At 49.9% G+C, this 26,421-nt stretch overlaps 1 protein-coding gene across 1 annotated transcript in view; it reads left to right on the forward strand.

Moving 5' to 3' along the window:
* Positions 1–26,421, forward strand: part of wdr7 (WD repeat domain 7) — a 155,902-nt gene that overhangs the window by 3,574 nt on the left and 125,907 nt on the right. Inside the window, exons 3-14 of the mRNA XM_083670310.1 lie at positions 35–141; positions 637–715; positions 1,819–1,993; positions 2,336–2,412; positions 2,742–2,861; positions 3,185–3,330; positions 4,759–4,861; positions 8,248–8,395; positions 9,321–9,569; positions 9,832–10,052; positions 13,497–13,692; positions 17,577–17,791. Coding sequence (XP_083526436.1) covers positions 35–141; positions 637–715; positions 1,819–1,993; positions 2,336–2,412; positions 2,742–2,861; positions 3,185–3,330; positions 4,759–4,861; positions 8,248–8,395; positions 9,321–9,569; positions 9,832–10,052; positions 13,497–13,692; positions 17,577–17,791 — 1,836 coding nt within the window. The remainder of the gene's footprint in view (positions 1–34; positions 142–636; positions 716–1,818; positions 1,994–2,335; positions 2,413–2,741; positions 2,862–3,184; positions 3,331–4,758; positions 4,862–8,247; positions 8,396–9,320; positions 9,570–9,831; positions 10,053–13,496; positions 13,693–17,576; positions 17,792–26,421) is intronic.

Here is a 26,421-nt window from a genome sequence, read left to right on the forward strand (position 1 = left end):
CTCAGTGTGACTCCCTGTCCTGTCCTGTCCTCAGATCAGTCCCAGAGCCATGCTGTTTGGTCACACAGCCTCCATCACATGCCTGGCTAAAGCCAGCTCCTGCAGTGACAAGCTGTACATCGTCAGTGCTTCAGAGAGTGGGTGAGTAGAGTCCAGCAGGCGGTTCTGACGACACCCCCACACCACAGCCCTGCAGTGGAGCTCTGCAAAGACAGGAAGGGGGAGACTGGGATATTCAGTGGACATAACTATAGATATAACACAACTGTAAACTCCAAAACAAGATTCAAGTTCATTAAAAAAAACATAATCGCATAGCAAGTATGAAATAAGATGTCTTTTCAAAACACAATGGAGGACCACTCTGAGAAACAAACATACATTTGAGATTGTAAAAATAAAAAGCTCCTTAAATATAATGCATAAAATGTGTTATTACTGTTTTATTAAAAGCAGATGCATGTTAATGGTGTTCGTAGCTAGCTAGGTTGATGGGATACACACTAAGCTGTTCCTGTTTTGTTGTGTAACACAAGGTGGTATTATTAGCCTGTTTCTCTCAGGAGCATTGGTAGGTGGTGTAAACTTACCGCTGTATAAAGACACCTTGGCCCAATGTACCGCGTCTGTGTGCAGGGAGATGTGTTTATGGGACGTCAACGACGGACGCTGTATCGAGTTCACGAAGCTGGCCTGCGCCCACACAGGGATCCAGGTAAAGTACTGCACATAGTTCCTCTACCCTCTCTGACAATAGGATGGTAGTCCACGGTTTAGGTCTCTCTGACTGGCAGCATCTCTCAAGCTGTATGCCCACAAAGCTTACTTGTATCTAGTGTCCCTGGCCTCTTCTCTTCACTTGTTGTTTGTCCTGTGTCTAGCTGGCATCTGTCTCCCGTGCCGCCTTTGTCTACTCCCTGGCATCTGTCTCCCGTGCCGCCTTTGTCTACTCCCTGGCATCTGTCCTATACAGACGCCAGTCCCTGTTTCATTGGCACCTATCCTGTGCCCCCCCTGTGTCTTTTCTCTGGCACCTAACCTGCGCCTTCTCTGTGTCTTGTATCCAGTGTCCCCTGTGTCCCCTAATTCGCACCGGTCTTGTGTCCTCTAACTGGTGTCTGTCCTGTGTCCTCTAACTGGTGTGTGTCCTCTAACTGGTGTGTGTCCTCTAACTGGTGTGTGTCCTGTGTCCTCTGACTGGTGTGTGTCCTCTAACTGGTGTGTGTCCTCTAACTGGTGTGTGTCCTATGTCCTCTAACTGGTGTGTGTCCTGTGTCCTCTAACTGGTGTGTGTCCTCTAACTGGTGTGTGTCCTCTAACTGGTGTGTGTCCTGTGTCCTCTAACTGGTGTGTGTCCTCTGACTGGTGTGTGTCCTGTGTCCTCTGACTGGTGTGTGTCCTGTGTCCTCTGACTGGTGTGTGTCCTCTGACTGGTGTGTGTCCTGTGTCCTCTGACTGGTGTGTGTCCTCTAACTGGTGTGTGTCCTGTGTCCTCTAACTGGTGTGTGTCCTCTAACTGGTGTGTGTCCTCTAACTGGTGTGTGTCCTGTGTCCTCTAACTGGTGTGTGTCCTCTAACTGGTGTGTGTCCTATGTCCTCTAACTGGTGTGTGTCCTCTAACTGGTGTGTGTCCTGTGTCCTCTAACTGGTGTGTGTCCTCTGACTGGTGTGTGTCCTCTAACTGGTGTGTGTCCTATGTCCTCTGACTGGTGTGTGTCCTCTAACTGGTGTGTGTCCTCTAACTGGTGTGTGTCCTGTGTCCTCTGACTGGTGTGTGTCCTCTAACTGGTGTGTGTCCTGTGTCCTGTGCCGGGCCAGTTCTACCAGTTCACCATCGGGACTCAGCGCGAGGGTCGCCTCCTGTGTAACGGCCATTACCCAGAGATCCTAGTGGTGGACGCCACCAGCCTGGAGGTGCTCTACTCCCTGGTCTCCAAGATCTCCCCCGATTGGATCAGCTCCATGAGCATCATCCGCTCCCATCGTACCCAAGGTCAGTGGGTTTCGGCCAATGACGAACGGGAGCCAGGCCATGCCGAGTCACTCTCTCTGATACCTAAAGCTCCATTAGCCGCCCTGGGACTCGTCTGTGTTGACAATCGCTAACTTTGCCTCAGCTATCAATTAGTCAATGATGACCGGCGACCATGACGGTTCATCAGCACGGTCTATAAACTGTTTGCCTTGTGGCTGCCAGAGGGCCCAGAACCGACCCCCAACTAGAATGTATCACGATCAAAAGAGGTTCTTTGGGAACTGTTATCGATAGATGTGAAAATCGTTACTTGAACAATATGATGACAAATTGATTGATCATGTGTGTGTGTGTTTACAGAGGACACAGTGGTTGCTGTGTCAGTCACTGGGATACTGAAAGTGTGGATCATCACAGCTGATGTCAGCAGGATGCAGGTACTGTAACAGTGGGCTGTAGTACCAACACACACCGACACACACACCACCACACACCAACACACACCATGACACACCAACACACACCATGACACACCTACACACACACCAACACACACCATGACATACCTACACACACACCAACACACACCTACACCGACACATACACCATCACACACACCTACACACACCATCACATACCATCACATACCATCACATACCTACACACACCATCACACACCTCACACACCTACACTGTGTGTGTGTTTCGTGTGTGTGTGTGTGTGTGTGTGTGTGTTTCATGTGTGTCTCTCTCTCACTCTCTCCAGGACATGGACCCAGTGTTTGAGGAGGAATCCAAGCCCATCTACTGCCAGGGCTGTCAGAGCATCTCCTTCTGCACCTTCACACAGCTGTCCCTGCTGGTGGTCTGCTCCAAGTACTGGAGGGTGAGCCCATTCCTTCTGGTGGATAACATACACATAGAAATGTGTCCATGCTATTGGATGGCAACTACCCCTAGTCCTGCCTCTTACTGACTACACTTTGTACTATCTCAGGTCTAAAACTAATTGGTTTGAAACTCATGGGATAAGATCATGAAATGTGAAAGCACCCATCAGAGATCTCTCTATGCTTATCTGTGTGTGTGTGTCACTCTCTTTCTGTCTGTCTGTCTCTGTCTGTCTCTGTCTGTCTCTGTCTGTCTCTGTCTGTCTCTGTCTGTCTCTGTCTCTGTCTCTGTCTGTCTCTGTCTCTGTTTCTCTCTCAGGTGTTTGATGCCAGTGACTTCTCGCTGCTCTGCTCGGTGCCTAATGAGAATGACCAGGCGTGGACGGGAGGGGACTTCATCGCGGCTGACAAGGTCATCATCTGGACGGAGGACGGCTGCAGCTACATCTACAAGCTGCCTGCCAGGTCAGGACTCACAGCCTGGAGTTCACATTCAGATTTGTGGTTTTTGGTTGCTGTCGTTAAAAAGATACATTTTAGAACGACATTTGAACGGTCCTTTACATCAAGCTGTATGTTTTTTAAAGAGACAGAAAGGGGGAGAGAGAGAAAGAAAAGTACAAAATATATATATATACAAAAATACAATCTTAGAATCCATCTCCCTCTCTTTGTCCATAAGCCGTCATTTGGCAAGGTACAGTATGCTGTAGGGGTATTAGGGGTATTTGATGTGTTTCAGGTTGTAAAGGTGGAGCTGCTACAGTAGTTCTAGTTTTGTTGATTGCTGTGATGATTGCTGTGATGATTGCTGTGATGATTGCTGTGATGCTTAAAGGGGCATTTTACTCATATATATATATATATATACAGTACCAGTCAAAAGTTTGGACACACCTTCTCATTCAATGGTTTATCTTTATTTTTTATTATTTTCTACATTGTAGATTCATATTGAAGACATCAAAACTATGAAGGAACACATATGGAATTATGTAGTAAACAAAAAAGTGTTAAACAAACCAGAATATGTTTTATATTTTAGATTCTTCAAAGTAGCCACCTTTTGCTTTGATGACAGCTTTGCACACTCTTGGCAAGGTGTGTCCAAACTTTTGACTGGTACTGTATGTATATATATATATATATATATATATATATATATATATATATATATATATATATACACACACACATATATATCATATTTCTCGTAAAATTAATCATTAGTATGGTCCCAGAATATCATTATTTTACACATATGAAACAGACGTCAAGTTGTTGCAAACAGTATTGCTTCCTCGCGCTCCAAGCTCACGAGTCTCCAACCTCAGAAGGAAACCAGCTACGCCACTGAAAAGCTAGCAATTGGATGGCATGATGAGGGTATTTAAACCTGAGGAGTGAGTTTACCATCTCAACTCGGCTACAAATACAATCCTCATAGATATCCTGGAACCATATCATCGGTGCTGATAAGAAGTATACTAGACTATTTTGGTGGAGTAAAATTACCGTTTTAAAGAGTGACATTTCTTAATGTCGCTCTCACCCGTCTAGTTAAGAACTGAGCAGGTAGTGAATGACAGACTGTGTTCAGTTGGTGCAAATAGTAACCCTACTTTACACGAAAGATTTACACGAAAAGGGAAATATCTGAGCCAACACAGTTTAGTTCGGGGCGGCCAATTTAAACTGCATGATTTTGCTGCCTGCATTGTCCATTTAGTAAACTGTCTTCCAATTGTAAAAATAGTCCTTTTGCTCTATTGTGCCTCAATGAACACGCCCCAGGCTGACCTGCCATCTGTCTGTCTGTCTGTCTGACTGTCTGACTGTCTCTCTGTCTGACTCTGTCTCTCTGTCTGACTCTGTCTCTCTGTCTGTCCTCAGCTGCCTCCCTGCCAGCGAACACTTCCGCAGTGATGTGGGCAAGACTGCCGAGGGCTCTATCCCCCCTCTGGTGTACAGCATCGCCGACCGCACCGACAAGCAGGTCACTCCTCCCCTCCCTCTCCTCCCTCCATCTGTCCATCCACCATACCTCGATCACACACTATGATGTTTCAGTCGGGCGGGAGAGAGCTAACTGTTCTAGAGAGAGGGAAAGGAGATCTGTTTTAGATGTACTCAACAACTGCCACTTGTTTAAATTGAACATGAAACATTGAAAGATCCTCTCCAAGAGGTAGAGGATAATCCCAGCCAGTAGACGTCCTTGAGATAACCTCAGTCTAACATTGTTAGCCAACGTTGTCGTTTTGTCTTCATGGTGTATTTTGTACTTTGTGTATTTGATTTTTAGGATGTTAGTCTTTGTGTATATTATATTAATTTTGCTGTCTGTGCCTTCTCGTTGTTTTTGTTACTTTTGTTTCTTTTTTGCTCTCTGTCTGCTGTCGCCCCTCCCCCCCCCCCACTATGCCCTCCACACCCACCCCCGGCCCACCCCGTGTTGATCGGAAGGGTCGTCCTCAGATTGAGGAGGTTGGCGAGGGAGGAGACATGATGCTGTGTCTCCCTCCCAGCGGGTGCAACCTGGAGCTCTACACCCCAGAGCTGCTATACCACCTGCGGCCTCTAGAGGCACCAGTAAGCTCCAGCAGGAGAGAGGCACACACTCTGGCCCACAGGGGGAGCTCTCACTGTGAACCATCCTCTCAGCTGTTCAGATACAGGGGGATCAGCACAAAGCTGGAGTGGTTTGAGACACTTACACTGTTTCCCAAATGATGCGGTGATTCAATCTTTATAATAATTCTAGTTGTTTTTAAGTTATTTCAATTTTTTTAAACAAATTAAATCTCCACATGCATGTAGATAAATTGTCTTGGAGATGCAAACCAAACACATCTGGCTGGTTTGGAAGATTAGACTTTTTTTGACAATGAAACTGGAGACCGAAACTCCTCGTCATTGTCAACTGTCAAATTCCGAGACACGCATGCCTCAGTTTATACTAGCCAATCAAAATCAACAGTGCTGAAGTGTCCCCCAAAGCCCCCGTAGAGAGCTGAACAGTGATTGGATGCGTTGAGAGCAGCCTGCCACGTGTGTACCTCTACATTGCTGTCTGTCTGATGGCCAGCTCCCTCAACTCACCTGGGCTCATCTGGGCTCACCTGGGCTCACCTGGGCCTACCTGGTTCCATGCTCCTCCCACTAAAACAATACAAACAGTCTCCAAACCATCCTCCCCCTCATTTGTCTTCATATGGTGAAGATGCATGCAAAGTCCCCAAGCTGCTTTTTAGTGGATATTGCCTCAGGCGACTTATAGACAGACAATTATATATAAAGACACAGTAGTGACTTATATATTTCAACATTTGACACACATTGAAACGAAATATTGGCAGAATCAAACAGCCACTGTTCAGCAATGTTGACCATCTTATGATATCAATATCTGACCCAGTCCAAAACCGTTTTGCCTATATTTCCACGATAGTTGGAAGAAAAAAAAGTGAACAACAATACGTTTGAAAACGACTCCTAGCTATTGTCATACGAGCCAGTGAGTTGTTATCCTTGGAGGTTTTCACCAGTGGAAGACGTATGGAAGCTCTTAAGAGTGTTAGTGAGGCTTCTCACTCTTCCCACCTCTCTGCTGCCTTTCTGACTAAACACTCCAGCGTCCTTGTCTCTTGGAGTGTGTCTTAAGACGGGTGTGTCTTTTTCCTTCCGCTTCAATTTTCACAGACACACTATAGTTTTGGGTTCTTAAGTTTCAAATCGTGTGTGTTTTGTGTGTTCTCTGTGAGTTGTTGTTGTTGTTGTGTGTGTGTGTGTGTGTGTGTGTGTGTGTGTGTGTGTGTGTGTGTGTGTGTGTGTGCGTGTTTACATGCGTGTGTGTGTGTGTTATTCAAACATTGAGTAGACTGGAAGCAGCAGAAAAAAAAGCTCTTTGGTGGCACTTTGCATTGACCCTGTGGCCTCCCAGGATGCTCAGAAAATCTGACCTTTGACCTCTCCTAAGAGATCCTATGACACAGCAGATACTGCAAGTTGCTGCTTCGTTAGACTCTCCATGCTCAGACCCCTCCATGTAGTCCGTGAATCTACACCACATAAACCTAACTTTGACAGAGCAATAGTGAAGCTCTCCTGATGATATTTTTACTCGGGCAATGATAAAGGTGAGTTTTCCTTCTCTTGTGACAAGAGGGCCTTAACCTCCATTTTGTTTTCTTCATTAGTTAGTGCTTATTGACTGAAGCTTTTTCTGAGCATCTACCTCACATCAGACAACCTGTGGCCACGGTCTCCGTTACAGCACCAACGATCCGGTTCCCAGCCCATCACTCACACACTCTGTTGCCGTGACAATCACATTAGTACCCCTGCATTTCCTGGAAACGGGGTCGTTGCCAGGTTGTTTGCCACTGTGCCTTGTCTCTATTGTTTCAAGAACACAGTTATGGAGAGTAAACAGCTCACATAAAAGATCAAAGGTCTGAAAAGGTCAGGTGGAGGATGGAGGACTGGTAACTATGCATATATTGATATAACTATGTATGTATTGATAATCAGTCCGGGTAGATTTGTGGCAAACAAAAACCAGATCCCAGTTTGAGAATTTCTAATTTCTACATGGCACCACCACTCTTTTACAAAAAAAAACAAGGTCAAGCTGGTTCGTATCATAATGATTCAGTGCCTTGCTGCCAATAGAACTCAGTTAAGGGTAATTTTAGGGTGGTTGATAAGTTGCATGTACTGTTAGTAACTTTGTAAGCAGGTGAGCTAGCAGTTAGCGGTTGCGGCTTGACATTAATGGCACTGTATAGAATGATTGTAATTATGCTAAGATGCTAACAGCACCTCCCATTAGCATGAGATATTGTCCACCGCAAGCTTGTTGAATAGAGCAGACACAGGCCATTGTAGTGTTGTCAGATCCCTGGTAAGAACAAAGTTATGCTGCCCCGCTTCCATTGTCACCATTATTCTCCTTAATCCCTGTTACTTTAGGACTAGGACTAGACCGCTTAGAAACGGTCGTATCGTCACATGATATTAATTCTAATATGAGGTTAGTAATACCAGAGCCATTTGGACATAGGATGATAGTCCTTCCTGTGTTCTCCATCAGGATTGGCGTCCATTTTGAATTGTGATCCGCTCAATACGATAAGTGAATTCAGTTAAATTCTAATTCAATGCATGAATTCAGAAATCCTCTTAAAAACAGTGGGCCGATTTTCTGTTCACGTTGAATCTCAATTCACCTTGCATTGTGTGAATCCAAATTCCAAAAGACCCCAACCCTGTTCCCCCGCGGCGCTCTGCTGTGCTGTAGCCATAGATGTGTGTCCTTCCGTAGGTGTTTTGTGTGTGTGTGTGTGAGATGTGTGTGACGTGTCCTGGTGTGTGTTCCAGCTGCTCATCTGTCCCCCGGTGACACGTTTCTTCTACGGCCGCCGTGAGCCCTTCCATAAGCTGTTGGTGCAGGGAGACTCAGCCGGCCGCCTGTCCCTCTGGAGCATCCCAGACTCCTCGCCTCTGCAGCCCCTCTCCTCCACCGCAGGTAGGCCCGCTAGACTGGACTAGACTGGACTGGACGGAATTAGACTAGACTAGACTGGATAGTATTTGAATACTTAGCTGTGCTTGATTGAGTTTACCTGACACAATGGATCTAATGGAACAGTCCAAAAAGTGCAAACCGTAACCATCTGGGACTCCAGACAGGCTCAAGCAAATGCTCAAAGTATTTGAAAGTATTTCAAATATTTTTCAACCCAGATTCTGGACTGGACTGAGCCAGCCTGGCTCTTGTCAAAGGGGAAAAGACCAGTCATTGGGGAGTTTTGCTTCTGAAGGCTTATATAGGTGGGAATCAGCTTTAACTGACCTGGTTCCTGGCCTGTGATGTTGGTCAACGTGTTGACTGTAGTTTCCCTCCCTTTGTCTGGTCTGGACATTGACCGTGTCTGTCCACTAGGTGGAGCAAGATTGTCAAATCTCACCAGCTTCAACACCTGTGGTGACAATGTGGGTGATATTTTTGATGAATCTGATGCCATCTAGTGGTCAACTCTGGTCAATCCCTTCTCTAAAGCAGAACATCAGTATTTATATGACACACAGAATCCTGAGGCGATATACTTCTTGTCACTCTCATACTATGACATAGATGAACTGTATGTTAGGGTATAATGTGTGGTTCTGTACATGTGTTGTTGTTGTTGTCATGTGTCTGTTTTGAACTTTCTATTGTATTGAACTGTTATTGTATATTGTGTTACCTGCAAGACAAATTGCCCTCTGGGATGAAAAAAGATTAACTTGAATTGAACTACTATTTGTATATTGTATCAGGGAAAATACAAAGATGTTCATCAAAAAACAAAAACTTTTCAGTAACAACATCAGTATTTGGGTCCTGCAGTTCATCGGTCTGTCTCTCTGTCTGTCTCTCTGTCTGTCTCTCTGTCTCCCCCCCCCCCCAGAGCTCCAGGTTTCATCCACCGTCAGCCTCCAGGAGGCCTTTGACAAGCTGGCTCCCCTGTCTGCGGGCATCATTGACCAGCTAAGCGTGGTGCCCGGCTCTGAGGAGCCCATCAAGGTGACGGCCAGTGTGTACATCCCCTCGCAGGGCAGACTGGTGTGCGGGCGCGAGGACGGCAGTATCGTGCTGGTGCCCGCCACCCAGACTGCCATTGTCCAGCTGCTGCAGGGGGAGCACATGCTGCGTAGAGGTGGGGAAGGAGAGATGGAGGCATATCAGTTGATTTGTTAATTGATTTGATCGATTTTTCAATCGTTAGAAATGCATACAAGGAATGTTCCTTATTGTCCTCTTACCAATCATTCAATGTCGTCTGTGTGTCTGCGTCTGTGTCTCTGTGTGTGTGTCTATGTCTGTGTGTCTGTGTCTGTGTCTCTGTGTGTGTGTCTGTGTCTGTGTCTCTGTGTGTGTGTCTGTGTGTCTCTATATCTCTCTCTCTCTCCCCCCTCCAGGCTGGCCTCCCCATCGTACCCTGAGGGGACATCGGAACAAGGTGACGTGCCTGCTGTACCCTCACCAGGTGTCCCCGCGGTACGACCAGCGCTCGCTGGTGTCGGGCGGCGTGGACTTCTCCGTCATCGTGTGGGACATCTTCACCGGCGAGATGAAGCACATCTTCTGCGTGCACGGAGGAGAGATCACCCAGCTGCTGGTGCCCCCCGAGAACTGCAGTGTGAGTTGGTCCGCAGAACGCACGCACGCACGCACGCGCACACACACACACCACCTCCTCCTCCACATTCTTTCCATTTACACACTTTCTGTTTACATTCACTCTATCCATCCAAACACACCTCCTCCACATTCACTCCATCATCCACACCCTCTCTTCCACGTTCTCTTCATCCACTGATGTTGGATTCAATGGGGTTCAGTGTGACTGAACGTTCTGATTTGAAGTCAAGGGGTGGAGGAGACCCCTGCATTCTGTATCCATTTGGAAATCTTTAGTCAGTCCCATGTTTTGGTCACATCGACTTTTCCGAGGTGACGTGATCGCGTTCGGTGAGGTTCGATGTTACGAAATGTCCAGGAAAGTCGTATATATTATTTTCGATGATTTCTCTCAGAAGGAATTGAGGAATCCGGTCGGTTCTTGAAGAGATGTTTCAGTAAACATGACTCAGATCTACTGCTTGACAACACACCACATAATCCATAACCTAGCGATGACCATCTGTGGTCGCTACCCTACCCTGCTCCTCTACACCCGCTCATCGCCAGTGACCGTAAAACCAGCGAGCCGAGTCTGTCCGTCAGCAGAGAGGGAGGCGAGGCCTTTGAGTGCTAATTGATTGTCGCCCTGCCCTGTGATCTCACCCAGCGTCCTGAAAGAAGAGACGATGAGGCCTGTCAGTCAAACCCCTTCTTCCCCTCCCCTCCCTCCCTCCCGTATGATTGACAAGGGAGATATTTGTGTCCATTACCACCGTACGCTCCCAACTGTAAATAAGAGGCCTGAGAATTACATTTCCGGCTTAATGACCTGCTTAGTTATGCGGCTGCTTTATAGCACGTCGATAGTTGTACTTAAGGAGCGGGGCATTTAATTGATACGTGAGAGAGAGAGAGAGAGAGAGAGAATGAATGTGGCCTTCCTTTCCTTCTCAGCCTGGTGTGTGGGGGGGGGGAATCCATAATTCCTGTTGTAGCTAAGTGCACCTGTGTCTGTTGTTGGTTGGGCTCTTCCTTCCTTTTACTCCTCCTCTTCTTCCTCCTCCTCCTCTTCTTATCCTTTCCTCATCCTCAATTTCCTTTTTCCTCCTCTTCCTCTTCCTCATCCTTCTCCTTTTTCCCTTTTACTCCTATTCCCCTATTCCTTTTCCTTTTCTACCTCATCCCTTTCTTCCTGTCCACCCTCCTCTCCTCCTCCTCCCCCTATCTCCCTCCTCCTCCCCTGTCCTTTTCCTCCTCTTCCTCCCCCCCCTCCCCCTCCCCCTCCCCTCCCCCTCCTCCTCCTCCACCTGTCCTCCTCCTCCTCTTTAGCACGTCCTGGCTGATTGGATCATAAACCTCCCCCTGGCCTGAGCAGAGAGCCTCTCTCTGGAGCGTGCAGCTGCCTGACAGCACTGTTAAACGCTCCCTGTATTTCACCCCCCCCCCCCATCTATCTACCTGCCCATACCTCTCCGACCCTCACAGTCCGGCCACGAAGGCTTCATCTGGTTTGTGTTCAGATTGGGCTTTTGAATTAGTAGTTTTTAGGTTTTTGGTAGATCTTGTTGATGTTGTACGAGAGGACATTGTGACGTGAGACCACTGGGTGGTAGGGATGCTGGGGGGATCCAGGGCTCCGCAACAGTGGTTGAGTTGTTTTAGAGCCGGTCCATCTGGAGTTCAGCTGAGCATGAAACCGGGAGCGTGAACACAAGGGACTCCCAGGGAGAGATACTGCGCTCCCGCCTGCTTTGAGTTAGAAGAAGAAGTCAGGGAACCTAAGCAGGCTCTAGGTGGGGGTGGATGTGTGGGTGAGTGGGGGTCTGGGCGTGGGGGCGTGTGGGTGTATCAGTGGGTGTGTTTGCTCCCTGCCGAGGTGTGTTTGCTCCCTGCCGAGGTGTGTTGGCAGGTTGTGGTCAGGTAGCGGTGGTGTGTTGGTGCGTTTGCTCCAGCTGGATGCTTAATTGCCCCCTGCTGCTGCAGAGGCACAGGTGTGTGTGTGTGTGTGTGTGTGTGACAGTGATGAAGAGTGATGCGTCCTTGCAGGCCTGACAGGCGCCTCACCCCTCCTCTCTCCCCTTCACTCCCCCCCCCCCTCCCCCCCCCCCCCCTTCCCTCTCATGGTCAAGGTTTCCTATGATACTACATCAACACTTAAGAACATTGCCTGTCAGCGCACATCGCCACTTCAATTTAGTCTCCTTTCAGTTCTTCCTCCCTTCCCCTCCCACCCCCCCACCCCCCCACCTGTCTACCTGACGGACACATGGAATTATTGTATTTATTTTTGAGGGGGATATTTACCGTCCTGTGGCCCACCATGCCTCTCTTTTTTTTTTTTTTTTTTCCTTTCCTTTCTTTTCTTCTTCTCATGCCCGAGGCTGTTTGTGTGTGTGTGTGTATGTCTGTGTGTGTGTGTGTGTATATCATAAGCCTTCGGGATGGTGGTGTTTCTGACTGGGGCGAGGCTGTATTTCATGGCGTTGTGGCGGTGGTGGAGCTTCCAAGGATGTTTGCTGGCTAAAGCGTCGGGGGGGAGGGGGGGGGGGGGTTGGGGGGCAGCTCCGGCCGCCCATCCCTCTTCCTGTCTGAGACGGGGGGACGGCAGCTCAGTGATTTACTCCGGCGAGGCCCTTGGCAGCCTTCTCATCAACCCACCAATTGTTAACGGCTGCAGTCGCAACCAAGAAAAAAGACATTTGTTCACTTGTCAAGTTTTTCTCCCCGGCAACCGACTGCACAAAAACTTCGGTCATTAGGTGTTTTGTGTGTGCGTGTGTGCGTGTGTGTGTGTGTGTGTGTGTGTGTGCGTGTGTGTGCGTGTGTGTGCGTGTGTGTGTCTATGCACACGCGCACGTGTGTGTGTAAGGTATTACATTGTTAATTGAAGACACCACACGGGTCTGTAAAAATGACATTCAAAAGAACGTCCCCGGGAAGACTTGTTATTTGCTGTCACCATGGCGACGTGACGTTTGTTGTTGATGACACTATTGTCACCGACAGGTTTGACGAGATGCGGCTGTGCTTCTTGACCTATCCTTCACAGGCCTTTGTTGTGTGATGTCATGCAAAATGTCAGTCTGTTTTTCCACCTCCAATGGCCGGGTCTTCAGTATGGGGGCGGGGGGGGGGCATTATTCCATCACATAAGAGAGTGGAAAGGTCATTTTGATCTGAATGTGGCCATGATGTCATATAATAATATAGGTATCAATTGGAAGGTTCTGTACACTCCTCTCCTTTGATATCCCGTGTCAATTCAACTCTCTCTCTCTCTCTGTCCCTCTGTCTCTCTCTCTCTCTCTCTCTCTCTCTCTATGTCTGTCTCTGTCTGTCTCTGTCCCCTCCCCTCCCCCATTGTGGACAATAAAATGATTCAATCTTGTCTAAATTGAACTCTCTCTCTCCCCCCTCCCTCTCTGTCGCCCCCCCCCACCCTCTCCGTCGCCCCCTACAGACGCGTGTGCAGCACTGCGTGTGCTCGGTGGCCAGTGACCACTCGGTGGGGCTGCTCAGCCTGCGGGAGAGGAAGTGCATCATGCTGGCGTCTCGCCACCTCTTCCCCATCCAGGTCATCAAGTGGCGCCCGTGCGACGACTACCTGGTGGTGGGCTGCTCCGACGGCTCTGTCTACGTCTGGCAGATGGACACAGGTGAGACTGGCACCATGGCAGGGGTGGCACAAGGGGGCGTAGGTGAGACTGGCACCATGGCAGGGGTGGCACAGGGGGGCATAGGTGAGACTGGCACCATGGCACCAAGGCAGGGTGGCATGGGGGTCAGAGATGAGACTGGCACCATGGCATGGTGGTACAGGGGGTCAGAGGTGAGACTGGCACCAAGGCAGGGTGGTACAGGGGGTCAGAGGTGAGACTGGCACCAAGGCAGGGTGGTACAGGGGGTCAGAGGTGAGACTGGCACCAAGGCAGGGTGGTACAGGGGGTCAGAGGTGAGACTGGCAGGGTGGCACGGGGGGGTCAGAGGTGAGACTGGCACCGTGGCAGGGTGGCACGGGGGGTCAGAGGTGAGACTGGCACCGTGGCAGGGTGGCACGGGGGGTCAGAGGTGGGCACTAGCCTGGTCGAAGTTCTGTATGTGCTTCAACTCCTCGGATTATCAGGATTGTAGTCTGAAGGGTTTGGGCATGTACGGAAGAATCCGGTCTCCCAAAATGTTACAGGCACTTTATGTCAGGGGGAGGCTGGTGGAGGTGTGGTTTCAAACACACGTGTTTCATGCATTACAATAAACCTGCCTCCACTGTTCTGCCTCCACTGATTCACAGGTTGGTGGACATCTGCACAAGCGATGCTTAGATGGCCTGGTACCACCATGGAACCCCATTACAACTGTTATCCTAGGACTTAGGCCCGTTACCACCATAGGATCCCATTACCCTAACTCTTCTCCTACGGTCGGCACCGTGTCGCCCCAACTCACCTCAAAATGTGAGGTCAAACCAGATGTTTGGTGTGACAGATGTAAACCGGATGGTGGGATGCGTGCCGGAGGGCTCCTGTGCGGCGGAGGGCTCCTGCGCTGTTGGGACTATGATTAACGAGGAGCCGGGGAGTCGCTGCAACTATTTCAGGGCGCGCTTCTTTTAGTTTTTCTCATTAAGGAACCCGCTAATGAAATATCTGCGTATTAATCCGGCGGCTCGGCTCCAGTCGAAGCATCGAACGGTCCTCCAGGCACGGAGCGTTGGTGCTTATTGAACCAATCCACGCCTCACTTCGTTTGCAAATGGCCCCCTTCCTTTTAAAGGGGCGCCTCATTTTTAGCTCGACACTGTAGATTTACTTTGCTGTGTGTGTGTGTGTGTGTGTGTGTGTGTGTGTGTGTGTGTGTGTGTGTGTGTGTGTGTGTGTGTGTGTGTGTGTGTGTGTATGTGTGTGTGTGTGTGTGTGTGTGTGTGTGTGTGTGTGTTAAAGGAAGGGTCTGTTGCATTAACCAAAGTGTGTGTGCGCGTGCGCGCGTGCGTGTGTGACTGATAGGTCGTCTTCACCGTCCGACACAGCTCACGGGTTGGTTTAATTTGAGTTTTCCTGTTTTTCTTCAGCGTGTGGTGATTAATAGGAAGCAGCGGCCATTAGGAGCTTTGAAGTGTAATGAGTGTCTTTGAGGAGGAAGCTAGCTCGCCATTAGCCATTGATTCTCTGGCCCCTGTCGACAGGCGCTGGACAACTGAAACTGCCCGGCCAGCAGCTATTCCCTGGGTTTCTCCTCCTCCTCCTCCCTTTACGATGTTCTAAACACACACAAACACACACACACACACACACACTTAGAAACACACACACACTTACAGTAGAGACACACACACACACACACACACACACACACACACACACACACTCTCATTCCCCGAGCCGATGATGAATAATAGATTGTCTGCGTTGGCCATCCGTATATATACGAGGCAGCATGTTCAGCAGCACAGCACTCTTAAAACATTAGAGAGATTTTAATCGCCCTGCCGTTGCAGTGGAAGTAGTGTAACGATGGGTGGGAGGTGGGGGGGGGTGGGGCGTGGAGGAGGGCAGGGTGGAGGAGGGGGGTAGCACTTACCAAACATTTCCCTAAATGTTGAGTCTCTGCCTGTGACTACATTAGCTGGGCACATTAGTGTGTTTACGTAGACTCTTAAAGCTGGTTATGGCTGTTGTTGTGCTGAGTAGGACACTAGCCTCCTCCCAAGTCTGTGTGTGTGTGTGTGTGTGTGTGTGTGTGTGTGTGTCTGTGTGTGTTTCTGTGTCTGTCTGTGTGTGCGTGCGTGTGTGCATGCGCGTGCGTGCGAATGCTTGTGTGTGTGTGTGCGTGTGCGTGCGTGCGTGTGTGCGTGCAAATGCTTGTGTCTGTGTGTGTGCGAATGCTCCTGTGTCTGTGTGTACACCCGCGCCCGTGTCTGTTGGGATAGACACAAAGAAGAGGTGGAGGAAGAGGGAGGGGAGGAGGTAAGTAATGACCCCTGAGGTTTTTGCTCAAACCACTTGAAAGGAGCTATGAGGGAACGAACTGCTCTAACGGGTTCCATTTATAGACTCATTAGCCACAAGCGAGATCTCCTCCGCTCACTGTCCCCCCCCCCCCCCCCCCCCCCCCTCTCTCTGCATCAGCTGTAATTGACAGAGTATAACTCTACCCCCTCCAGGAGCAGAGAGAGAGAGATGAAGCAGCATCATCAACAGATACAGTTCCTCGGGGGGGGGGGGGGGGGGGTGCAGCGTTACCGCAGCCATCTGGAAATGGGTTATCCAGAAATGGATTGTCTAGAAAACAGCTGCTTCTCTATCATGTTTGAGTAGGGAAACCAGCCGGGAAACCGTGTCAAGTTTTCCGTGGAAGATATTTTGACATATCAGGCAATGTTCACGATGTTCCCACCCTCCATTTTACTGAATAAGAGTCAGTCACAAGGAGTTTAGATGAGAAAGGACCCAACTTACACTGAGGAACAACACAAAAGAGGAAAATGTTGCGTTAGCATTAGCATGCATGCTAAATGTGCCATCCATAACTCCATACATATGCCAATGGCTGGTGGGGGGCTTGCGCTAGCTTGGTGCTAGGCTAGGTTAGGCTTACATTTACATTACATTTATGGCATTTAGCAGATGGCTTTATCCAAAGCGACTTACAACAAATACATTTGTTTAAATAAGTGAATCATCTTTCCATCAGTCATCATAAGATAAAGTAATCAATGTTCAGACCAGGGGCCATAGGCAGTCACAATGCTAGAAGAAGGAAAAATGGCTGTTTTTTTATTTTTTATTAACAGGAGAGAAACTTGTACAGGGGGGTAGTGGGGGTGAAGAGGTCTTTAGGAGGGACCGTTAAGATGTAGCCTGAAGAGATGGGTCTTCAGGCTGCAGGCTTAGGCTAAGCTAAGCTAAGCTAGGCCTGTGTTGTACTAGGCCGGGCCCAGAATGAGATGTAGCGGGAGAGACTGCAGGGTAGCACAGTGTGAAATGAAGAGGAGTGTGTGTGTGGCAGAGCGTTGGACGGGGAATAGGGCGATGGCGCCAGAGTCCCTCCATCACGGGGAAGGAGGGAAGGAGGGAGGGAGTGAGAGAAAGAAAGAGGGAGAGACGCTGGTAATATATTGAGCGCAATCCCAATATCTTCACAGTCCACGGCGATTTTTTTCTTTTCTCTCTCTCTGGGCTGCAGAACTGTGCAGTGTGCAGTCTTTGTTGAACTGTGTTGCCATTGGCTGTTCCCCTGTTGAGCTGTGTTGCCATTGGCTGTTCCCCTGTAGAGCTGTGTTGCCATTGGCTGTTATGGCTGGGTATGCCGTGTGAATGCTCTGGACAGCCATGACAAATGTAAATGATATCACTTGAATGAAGTCTCTTGTGATTCATATTGTCTGTGTGGGTGTATGGGTTAATGATACGTCATATCACAGAGTCAAGGTATTCTATCAATAGTCCAGTATATTATTCATGGTGCACAATGTAACGGATGTCGATATGTGCATCCCTCCCTCTATCCCCCCCCCTCTCCTTCTCCCTCCATCCCTCCCTCCCAGGGGCGTTGGACCGGTGTGTGATGGGCATCACGGCGGTGGAGATCCTGAACGCGTGTGACGAGGTGGTGCCGGCGGCCGTGGACGCCCTGAGCCACCCGGCGGTGAACCTGAAGCAGGCCATGACCCGCCGCAGCCTGGCCGCCCTCAAGAACATGGCCACCCACAAGCTCCAGACGCTCGCCACCAACCTGCTGGCCGCAGACAACGCAGACAAGGTAGGAACCAGGAACCAAGGACCAGGAATGTTACGCTGTTTTCAAACTAAACAAAAATCTCCCGCTCTTCTTATTGCTTTTTAGAATGTGTCGGTTCCCAAGTTTGCCGTCTCAGAATTCACCGGCAGGGGGCACCGTGCAAAAATCCGATGTTCGACAGGCAGCACTCGAACGCAACGTGAACGGGTGAAACCTCGACTGGGTTTTCAAAGCAATATCTCATCATTAAGGAATAATCAAAGGGATGATGGATAGACTTTTACACAGCTCATGAATACAACAAAGCAATGCGCATTGGGCCCTTTTGACTAGATCTCAAGCCAAAGCTAGAAGCAATGAGCTAAGCTGTGCGAGGGGTAATGGCTCTTTAATTGCTGTGTTAGCTAGAGCTGGCTCAGTTTCAGCCCTTGATTTGCACTTTATCACCAGACGATTGCTTTTTCATGGCAACGCAACAGGTCCTCCGTACTGGACCAATAGACATCCACAACAGAAACACTCCAGTCATGCTTCATAGTGTTCCTTTCAGCTGCGGCCATTTGAGACAGAGGGAGAGAGGGAGAGAGAGGGAGAGAGAGAGAGAGAGGGAGAGAGAGAGAGAGAGAGAGGGAGAGAGAGAGAGAGGAGAGAGAGAGAGAGAGAGAGAGAGAGAGAGGGAGAGGGAGGGAGAGAGAGAGAGAGGGAGGGAGAGAGAGAGAGAGAGAGAGAGAGAGAGAGAGATCTTTGTGCAGAATGTTAATGGCACCATCAGCCTCCCTGAACTATGACAGTAACCCTCTGGGCTTTGCCTTTTGTGATGCAAGCTAGCGCCTCGCCTACCTTAAAGGCAGCACTTAACAGTGGCCATTTCAGAAAAACCAGCCTGCCGCTTGAAAGGAAAGACAGAAAGGCTAGATTGCAGCGGAATGAACGGTGGGCAAATAGCAGGGGATAATCGGCGGATGAAAAATGCATGCCTTCCAGTCTCGTGGGGGGTGGTGGTGGTGGTGGTGGGGGGGGGGGGGCAGGACGTCCGTCTGCCTGCCCAGCCTAGGCCTGCCATCAAGACGACGGGAGAGAGAGAGAGAGGGAGAGAGAGAGATTCTTCCAGACAATTAGACAGGAGAACTCCTTCCCCTCCTCCTCCTCCTCTCCTCCTCCGCCTTCCTGGGGTGTGATAACGGAAGGTCCCTGGGCTCGGCTGGAGAGCTGGGCGGCGGCGGCGGTGGAAAAGTGTTGGAGGAGGCCTGCTGGGAAAAGGGGTTAGTTAAAGGGGAGCCTCTTAGTGCTGCCGTCCGGGAGCTTGGGGAGGGGGTGAGGAGGAGGAGGAGGAGGAGGCGGTGGCGGCGGCGTGGGGGGGTGGGACCACTGGGGATGAGAGGTAATCCTCCTCTCCTCTCCTCCTCCTCCTCCTCCTATCCCTGCCCTCTTCCTCTCACTCACTCGCTCCATCGCTCACCGAGATTCACACCTCCTCTCCGCCTGCCCAGAGGGCTGTGGGGTCTCACTCTCCGCACCTTCTAGAAACACAGACAGTAGAACTGCTCAATACAACTACACTAACAAATGTTTAGGGTAGAGAGGTAGAGGCAGAGGCAGGGAGAGGGGTAGAGAGGCAGAGGCAGGGAGAGGGGTAGAGAGGTAGAGAGGCAGGGAGAGGGGTAGAGAGGGAGAGGCAGGGAGAGGGGTGCAGAGGCAGGGAGAGGGGTAGAGAGGCAGAGAGAGGGAGAGGCAGGGAGAGGGGGAGAGAAAGAGAGAGGGAGAGACCGGTGAAGAGGGAGAGAGGTCGATGTATTAGTGAAGTTGGAACAGAAGCATGTTCAGCACTAGCACAGCAGCACCTCGACAGCTTCTGCCTGGATATCGTTTTGGTGGACGTTTTAGAACCATAAACTCTCATAAACTCTATCACCAGGTAGTGATGACGCTGCTGCTCCCTCCTCCTATCAGAGGCCCGCGTTTGAAAGAAGACGAGTTTTTCCTTTATTATGGTTGATGATGAAAGAGAAAGACATCTAGTCCAGTTTTTTTCTTCCTCCCTCCACTCTGTTTTTCCCTTTATCTCCCTCCCTTCTTTCCACTGGCCAGTTTGAAATGGCAGCAGAGCTGTGTGTGTGTGTGTGTGTGTGTGTGTGTGTGTGTGTGTGTGTGTGTCTGGCCGGTTTGTCTGCTGAGAGCGCAGCTCGTTAGGACCGAGGCAGCACACAGAGAGCGTGTGTGAGGATGACCTTAAAGAAGAGCAGAAGCGAGAGGCAGCCGTAGCATAAGGCCTGTCTGTAGGCCCTGAACAAAGATGAGGGGCTGTTCCCTTTGCCGCCCGATAGGCGAGCACCAGGGTCTTGAATCTGATGCGAGCTGCTACCGGGAGCCAATGAAGGGTGCGGAGGAGGGGAGTGACATGGGAGAACACACATAGACATACACACACAGATACTACATAGGCGTACACACACACACACACACACTCAAACACATAGGCGTACACACACACACACACACACACACACACACACACACACACACACAGGCATACACATACACCGCCAGTGTGCTGCTGGACTGTTGACCTTTTCCTTGTCTCCTGCCGAGCTCCCTGGCACTAATTAGTCGGCTCCTCTGGCCTGTGTGGCCACCTTCGCTGACCAACACACACACACACACACACACACACACACACACACACACTCTGTCCTTCTCATTGTCGCAGAAGAAAAGGCTGGGCCACTGTAGAGATGCTGGCTTTAATCCAATACACACCCTCACATATTATCTAGACGGAATGGCCAAAACATGGCTTCATTCTAAGTAGTATGCTTTGGAAGGAGGGAGAGAAGGAGGGAGGGAGGGAGGGAGGAGTTATTTAAGCAATAATGCCCAATTATCGTCAGTATTGTCACGGGTAGGGGGAGTTAGGGTTAGCAACAGCAATCCTCCTACCAGGTGACCATATTGACGATAAATCACAGCCTCCAGGGCATTATTACACAACGATTACACAACACATGCCAAAATTAGGACAAGAACATTTATTTTGTGGTAGTTTTTGGTGGTTTCTGCCCTGCGCTGAGAAATCTACTTACCCAAACTACAAACGTTGTCAAGGGAAGGTGATGCCCAAATAGGAAGGAATATCTTAAGAGGTGATTTAACCGTGATTTAACTCCTGGCCAATCACAGTATTTGTTTTCATCAAGCCGGTAGTACCGGAGAGCGCCTGCTGGCCTGTGGTGGTGGAGGTGGGGATGTTATAGTCTTCACTCAGATGACGGAGCCTCATGGAGTTTACGGCCGTATTCATTTTAAGGTGAAGAGCTGACCTAGGATCAGGTCCCCCATCTGTCCATAGAGTCTTACTCATTGTTCATTAAAAGTCTAAACTGATCCTGAATCAGCAATCTCTTTTCTTTTATAGTGGCTATACTTATCTGGACTCCAACTCCCTCCCTCCCTCCCTCCCCCCCTCCCTCCCTCCCTCCCTCCCTCCTTCCACAGTGGACATCATACTGCCACATTATGTGATGTGTTGTTATTGTCATCTTTTTTCCACTTTTTTCCCCGCCCGTTTCCTCAAACGACCAATAATGATACCTGTCCCTTGGATAAAGGGCAGCAATTTGTGTGTGAGTGTGTGTGTGTGCCCGTGTGTGCCCGTGTGCCCGTGTGTGTGTGTGTCCCTCACGACTCACCACACCATAAGTGTCTCGACTGCGGTCAAATGGTCCCGGCGAAATCGAAAAAGGGGGCCCCCTCTCACCCTCCGCTCTCCTCTCCTCCGCCCTGTGTGTCTTTTGTCTAAATGTCCCATCACTCCCTCCTCTCTGACAGCGTAATTCTGCACCCGGGGGCCGTTCTCCTCTGATATCTCTTGTCAAAATGCTCTATTACTGCCCCATACACACACACACACACACACACACACACACACAAGCGTTCCCCCTGCTCGTGAACATAGGGCCTTAGATGCTTGGTGGCCACCCACTGGGGGTAATGATAGATAAATGACCACTGAAAAGCCTCGCAATCAAGCTGGCCTCTCCTCGCCACTTTGGGCCCTACCATTACACCTGACAAAATCACACTATTTTTTGGCTCCTCTGGGAGGGGGGGGGGGGGTTGTATGTATGTGTGTGTGTGTGCGCGTGCGTGCGTGTGTGTGCACACGTGTGTGTATGTGGGGGCGGGGGGGGGAGTGAGAGAGAGTGTTTGTAAGTCTGTGTGTGTGTCGGGGGGGGGGGGGGGGGGGTGTGTGTACCTATGTGTGCTTTTGTGTGTGTTTTGATGGCTGTTGTGTGCGTGTGTCCTTGTGACTCAGTGCTGACCCTGTGGATCTCCCTGCGTGTGAGAGAGAGAGAGACCGTGTGTGTGTGCGCGTGTGTGTGTGCACGTGCGCGTGTGGATGTTTGCATGTTTGTTGTTGCAGCGAGGACGGTTGGTAACAGAGTAGCTCTTGAGGCGTATTGATTTTGTAATGGCTCCCTGAATGCTCTTAGTCAAGGTTCAACAAAGTTTTCACAGAGCTTATTTTTCTAACTGGGCGGCTGTTAACACTGCCATTAGCTACAGCACCAAGGATAAGTGTACGTGGTAGCATAACGTGGCGGGGGGGCCTAGGTGAAATGCTTTTACTGTCATATACTGACAATACCCTGACACCCACTGTAGTGTGTGTGTGGAATGTCTATATATATATATATATATATATATACTGTATGTGTGTGTGTACTGTATCCACAGTGTGAGAAGCTACAAAAACAACCACCGATTAACCCCTTTCCCTTTCAACCCGGTTTCACCATCGGTTCAAATAAAATGCACATTCCATTAACATACGTGATGCGTATGTCTGAGTACGGCTTATTGAAGTTATTGATGGTGTGTGAAATGGCCACTTCCTCCCCGCGTCTGTTCCTCCCCTGACTGGTGGACTTCACTGGCCTCCGCTGGAGGGGCCCTGCGGGACAATGACCTTTTAACAGCAGCGGATCTTTGTTTACAGCCCAAGAGCCCTTCTTCTCCTCTTCCTCCACTTCCCTCCTCCCCCCCTCCCCCCCTCCCTCAAGCCAAGGAGGAGGAGACTTCATTCTATTCATCCCTTCAGCTCGTCTCCGGACAGTGCATCGCTAACTAGCTAGCCGCCACTTGACCGAAGGGGGGCTGACGTATTGTATAGTATCGGGGGGGGGGGGGATCTGCACTGCATAGCATTTTTGTTATGGAGTTAAACTTTATCTGAGATTTAACGGTTCAAAAGCCTTCTCGTCAAGTTTAGGGGTCAAAATGTGACACCCTTGTATTTGGCTTCCATGGCTCACAACAGACAAAACATCACACAACATATATTTGTTTATTGTTATTTATTGGGAACATTGGAACTCTTAGAAAGAGATGGGGGATATAGCCTAGACGTGATGATGAGAGAAAGAACATAATACATAGATAATATATGGCATTTATTCTTATATTTGATCCAAAGCGAATTACACCGCAATCAGTGCATACATTTTTCAGTGAGAAATCGATCCTTAGCGTCCATAGCAGTGTGCTGAGCCACGTAAGACCACAATGCTAAGATGCTAATCACGAGACAGAATGCGAGCACACTGCCTTAAAATGAGGATGTATAGGTGTTCCTCTGCCCCCCCCACCACCTCCCCTCCCCCCCTCCCTCCACCTCCAGTCTTGTTCACTAGAACCAGAGAAATACTATTGACCTTCTATTGACATTTCTATAACACTGGTCTCTGGGATGCTATTCTAACTCTCACACAGGAGGACTATGCATAAAAAGTGGTGTTATTTCTCAATGGTGAAACCGACATGTACACAAATACCATCAAATAAAAGCTGAGAATCTCTACTTTAACCTCATAGTCATGGTTTGATTTGAAATCCAAACTTTTTGAGAAGACAAAAGAAATGCTTCTCTGTCCCATGACTTACGCAGGGTTAGGGTTAGGGTACTGTATGGAGTCATTGGGGAGGGCAGTGTGCCTTTAATGCAAGTCATCTGACATGAAGCCCCCCAATCCCAGCCCTCTCAGACCGATGGAGGGAGCGACCCTGTGGTTGACTTCTCTGGTGTGAATGTTGTTCTGTCTCCCTATGTGTCCACTGGGGCTTGGGAGTAGGCCCAGATGTTGAAGGTCCATCTGATACACACACACACACATGCTACCAGCAGCACAGCACCACCATCCCCCATCCCACCCTCCCAAATCCCTCCCCCCATCTCTCCCCTTCCCTCCGCTCTGACATCGTTTTGTCAGACGTTCAGTTCTGGTGTTTGATAAAAGAATGTGTGTTTAGTGTTCCAAGTTCAGTGTGTGATTGTGTGAGCCCTATCCACTATACCCTGTGTGTGTGTGTGTGTGTGTGTGTGTGTGTGTGTGTGTGTGTGTGTGTGTGTGTGTGTGTGTGTGTGTGTGTGTGTGTGTGTGTGTCTCTCTTTCTCTTTCTCATTAACCATGAGGGGTTTGAAGCTACGGGGTCAAATGCACAGAGGGCAGAGAGAGAGAGCGGGTGTGTGCACGTGTGTGTGTGTGTGTTTGGGGGTGATCGAGAGAGAGAGAGGTTCTCCCCTGAAGCTTGGGCTATGATAGAATGGGGGGGAGGGGTAGCCCCTCTACCCCCTTCATCTGGCCCTGACCGCTGCCTTGGGGTCAGAGGTCATCTACCAGAGTCCATCTGCAGCCTAGTTGTGTCATGAGAGAGGGAGAGGGGGAGGGAAGGAAGGGTCTCTCTTTGTCTCCTGGCCGTAACAGCCAATGGCCTGTAGAGGGCAGTCTGTCTCCACCAACCACAAGCCTTTCTGGCCTCCACACATCTCTCACAGAAGCTTCAGAAAGAAAAGGCCTCATTAGGCATCGCTGATCAGACCTTATCAATGCTGTGGGATGTTTGAATATCTGAAGCCATATCCACATTTAACTAGAGACAGACCAGGGGACGTGTGTGTGTGTGTGTGTGTGTGTGTGTGTGTGTGTTTTATGGAGGGATACGTCGGGTACTGTGCGTGTGTGTGTGTGTTTTATGGAGGGATATGTAGGGTACTGTGTGTGTGTGTGTGTGTGTGTGTGTGTGTGTGTGCTCACACATGTCGCAGGTGCAGGTGCAGTGGCTCACCATCAGTCAGGACACTCAAAGGCTAATTACTGTGCAGGCACGAGCTAGAGCTTCACCGCCACTGTGGCCTCTCTCTCCCCCTACCCCCCCCACCTCCCCCTCCACCTCTCCGCCCCCCCCCCCACCACCTCTCCCCCCCACCCCTCTCTCTGCCCACCTCCCCCCCCCCCACCTCTCTCTCCCCTCCCCACTTCTCTCTCCCCCTCCACCTCTCCCCTCCACCTCTCTCCCCCCACCTCTCTCTCCTGTCTGTCTTTCTCCCTCTCCCTCTGTCTTTCTCCCTCTCCCTCCTTCTCTCTCCCAGACCTTCTGTAATAGTACCAATGCTAGAGGTGTGTGTTTGTGTGTGTGTGTGTGCTTGGCTTTAGCCTCCCCAGCTGAGGAAAGTTCCGGCGACACACACACACACACACACAGAGACCCACACTCGCGGCTCGTTATCGAGTCTCGGAGCCTGGAGAAGCAGACATCTGTCGAACAATTGAGCGCAGCGCACGGTCTGTGGCTTTGATTCGCCTTTCCCTCATCAAACAGACAGTAAAACCGATTCCACCTCGAGACAAAGGAGCAGGGTCCCCCCCCCCCCCCCCACACACACACACACACGCCGCTCGCTTCGCTTCCTCTGGAACTACGTGTTAGGAGTCATCCCTGTCGCCAAAAAGTCATGGGGCCACCCACACACACCTGCTCCATAGTTTTGCTGCGCACGCACACACACACACACACACACACACACACACACACACACACACTCTCACACCTTCAACAGTCATACAAGGTGTGTGTAAGTTAGGCCCTATGTCCCATATACCCATATCACACCATAGACATGTTGATTGGTGACTTTTGGGAAACTCTCACTGGGATGTGTCACCCTTTCCCTCTGTCCACTGTGTGTGTTTCCTCCCCTGTGCTAACCACCGTGTCCTGCAGTCAGAGGAGGCTGCAGCCAAATGAGGCTTCAGCCTGTAGGCCGTTTGGTTTGGCCTAGCCCCTGGCTTTCCCCCTCCCTCCCATCCTGTCTTGTCCCCCTCTCCTCTCCTGTCCTCCTCTCCTCCCCTCTCTCCCTCTCTTCTCCTGTCCTCCTGTCCTCTCCACTCCTCTCTCCCCCTCTCCTCCTCTCCAAGCTTGGCTCCTTTGCCTATAGCTGTGATCAGTGAGGCACACACTCTCTGCCTATTGAAGCCGCTTAACTGCCATTGAGCACTTTGACAATGCTGATCCTGGGTGTGCTAATTGTCAACGATAGACGTTACTCCGATGCCTATTGAACGCCCAGGGAGCAGATGCAAGGCAGGAAGGGGGTTGGGGTGTGTGTGGGTGTGTGGGTGTGTGTGGGTGTGTGTGTGTGTTGTGTGTGTTGTGTGTGTTGTGTGTGTTGTGTGTGTGTGTGTGTGTGTGTGTGTGTGTGTGTGTGAGAGGGGGCCTCACGAGACTCCCTCCACTTCTTCTTCTTCTTCTTCTCTTCTTCTTCCTCCTCCTCCTCCAGAAAGAACACAAAAAAACAAGTGTCCTTTGCTTTGGGC

Source organism: Argentina silus (assembly GCF_951799395.1).
Source record: "Argentina silus genome assembly, chromosome: 5".
NCBI classification, from domain to species: Eukaryota; Metazoa; Chordata; class Actinopteri; order Argentiniformes; family Argentinidae; genus Argentina; species Argentina silus.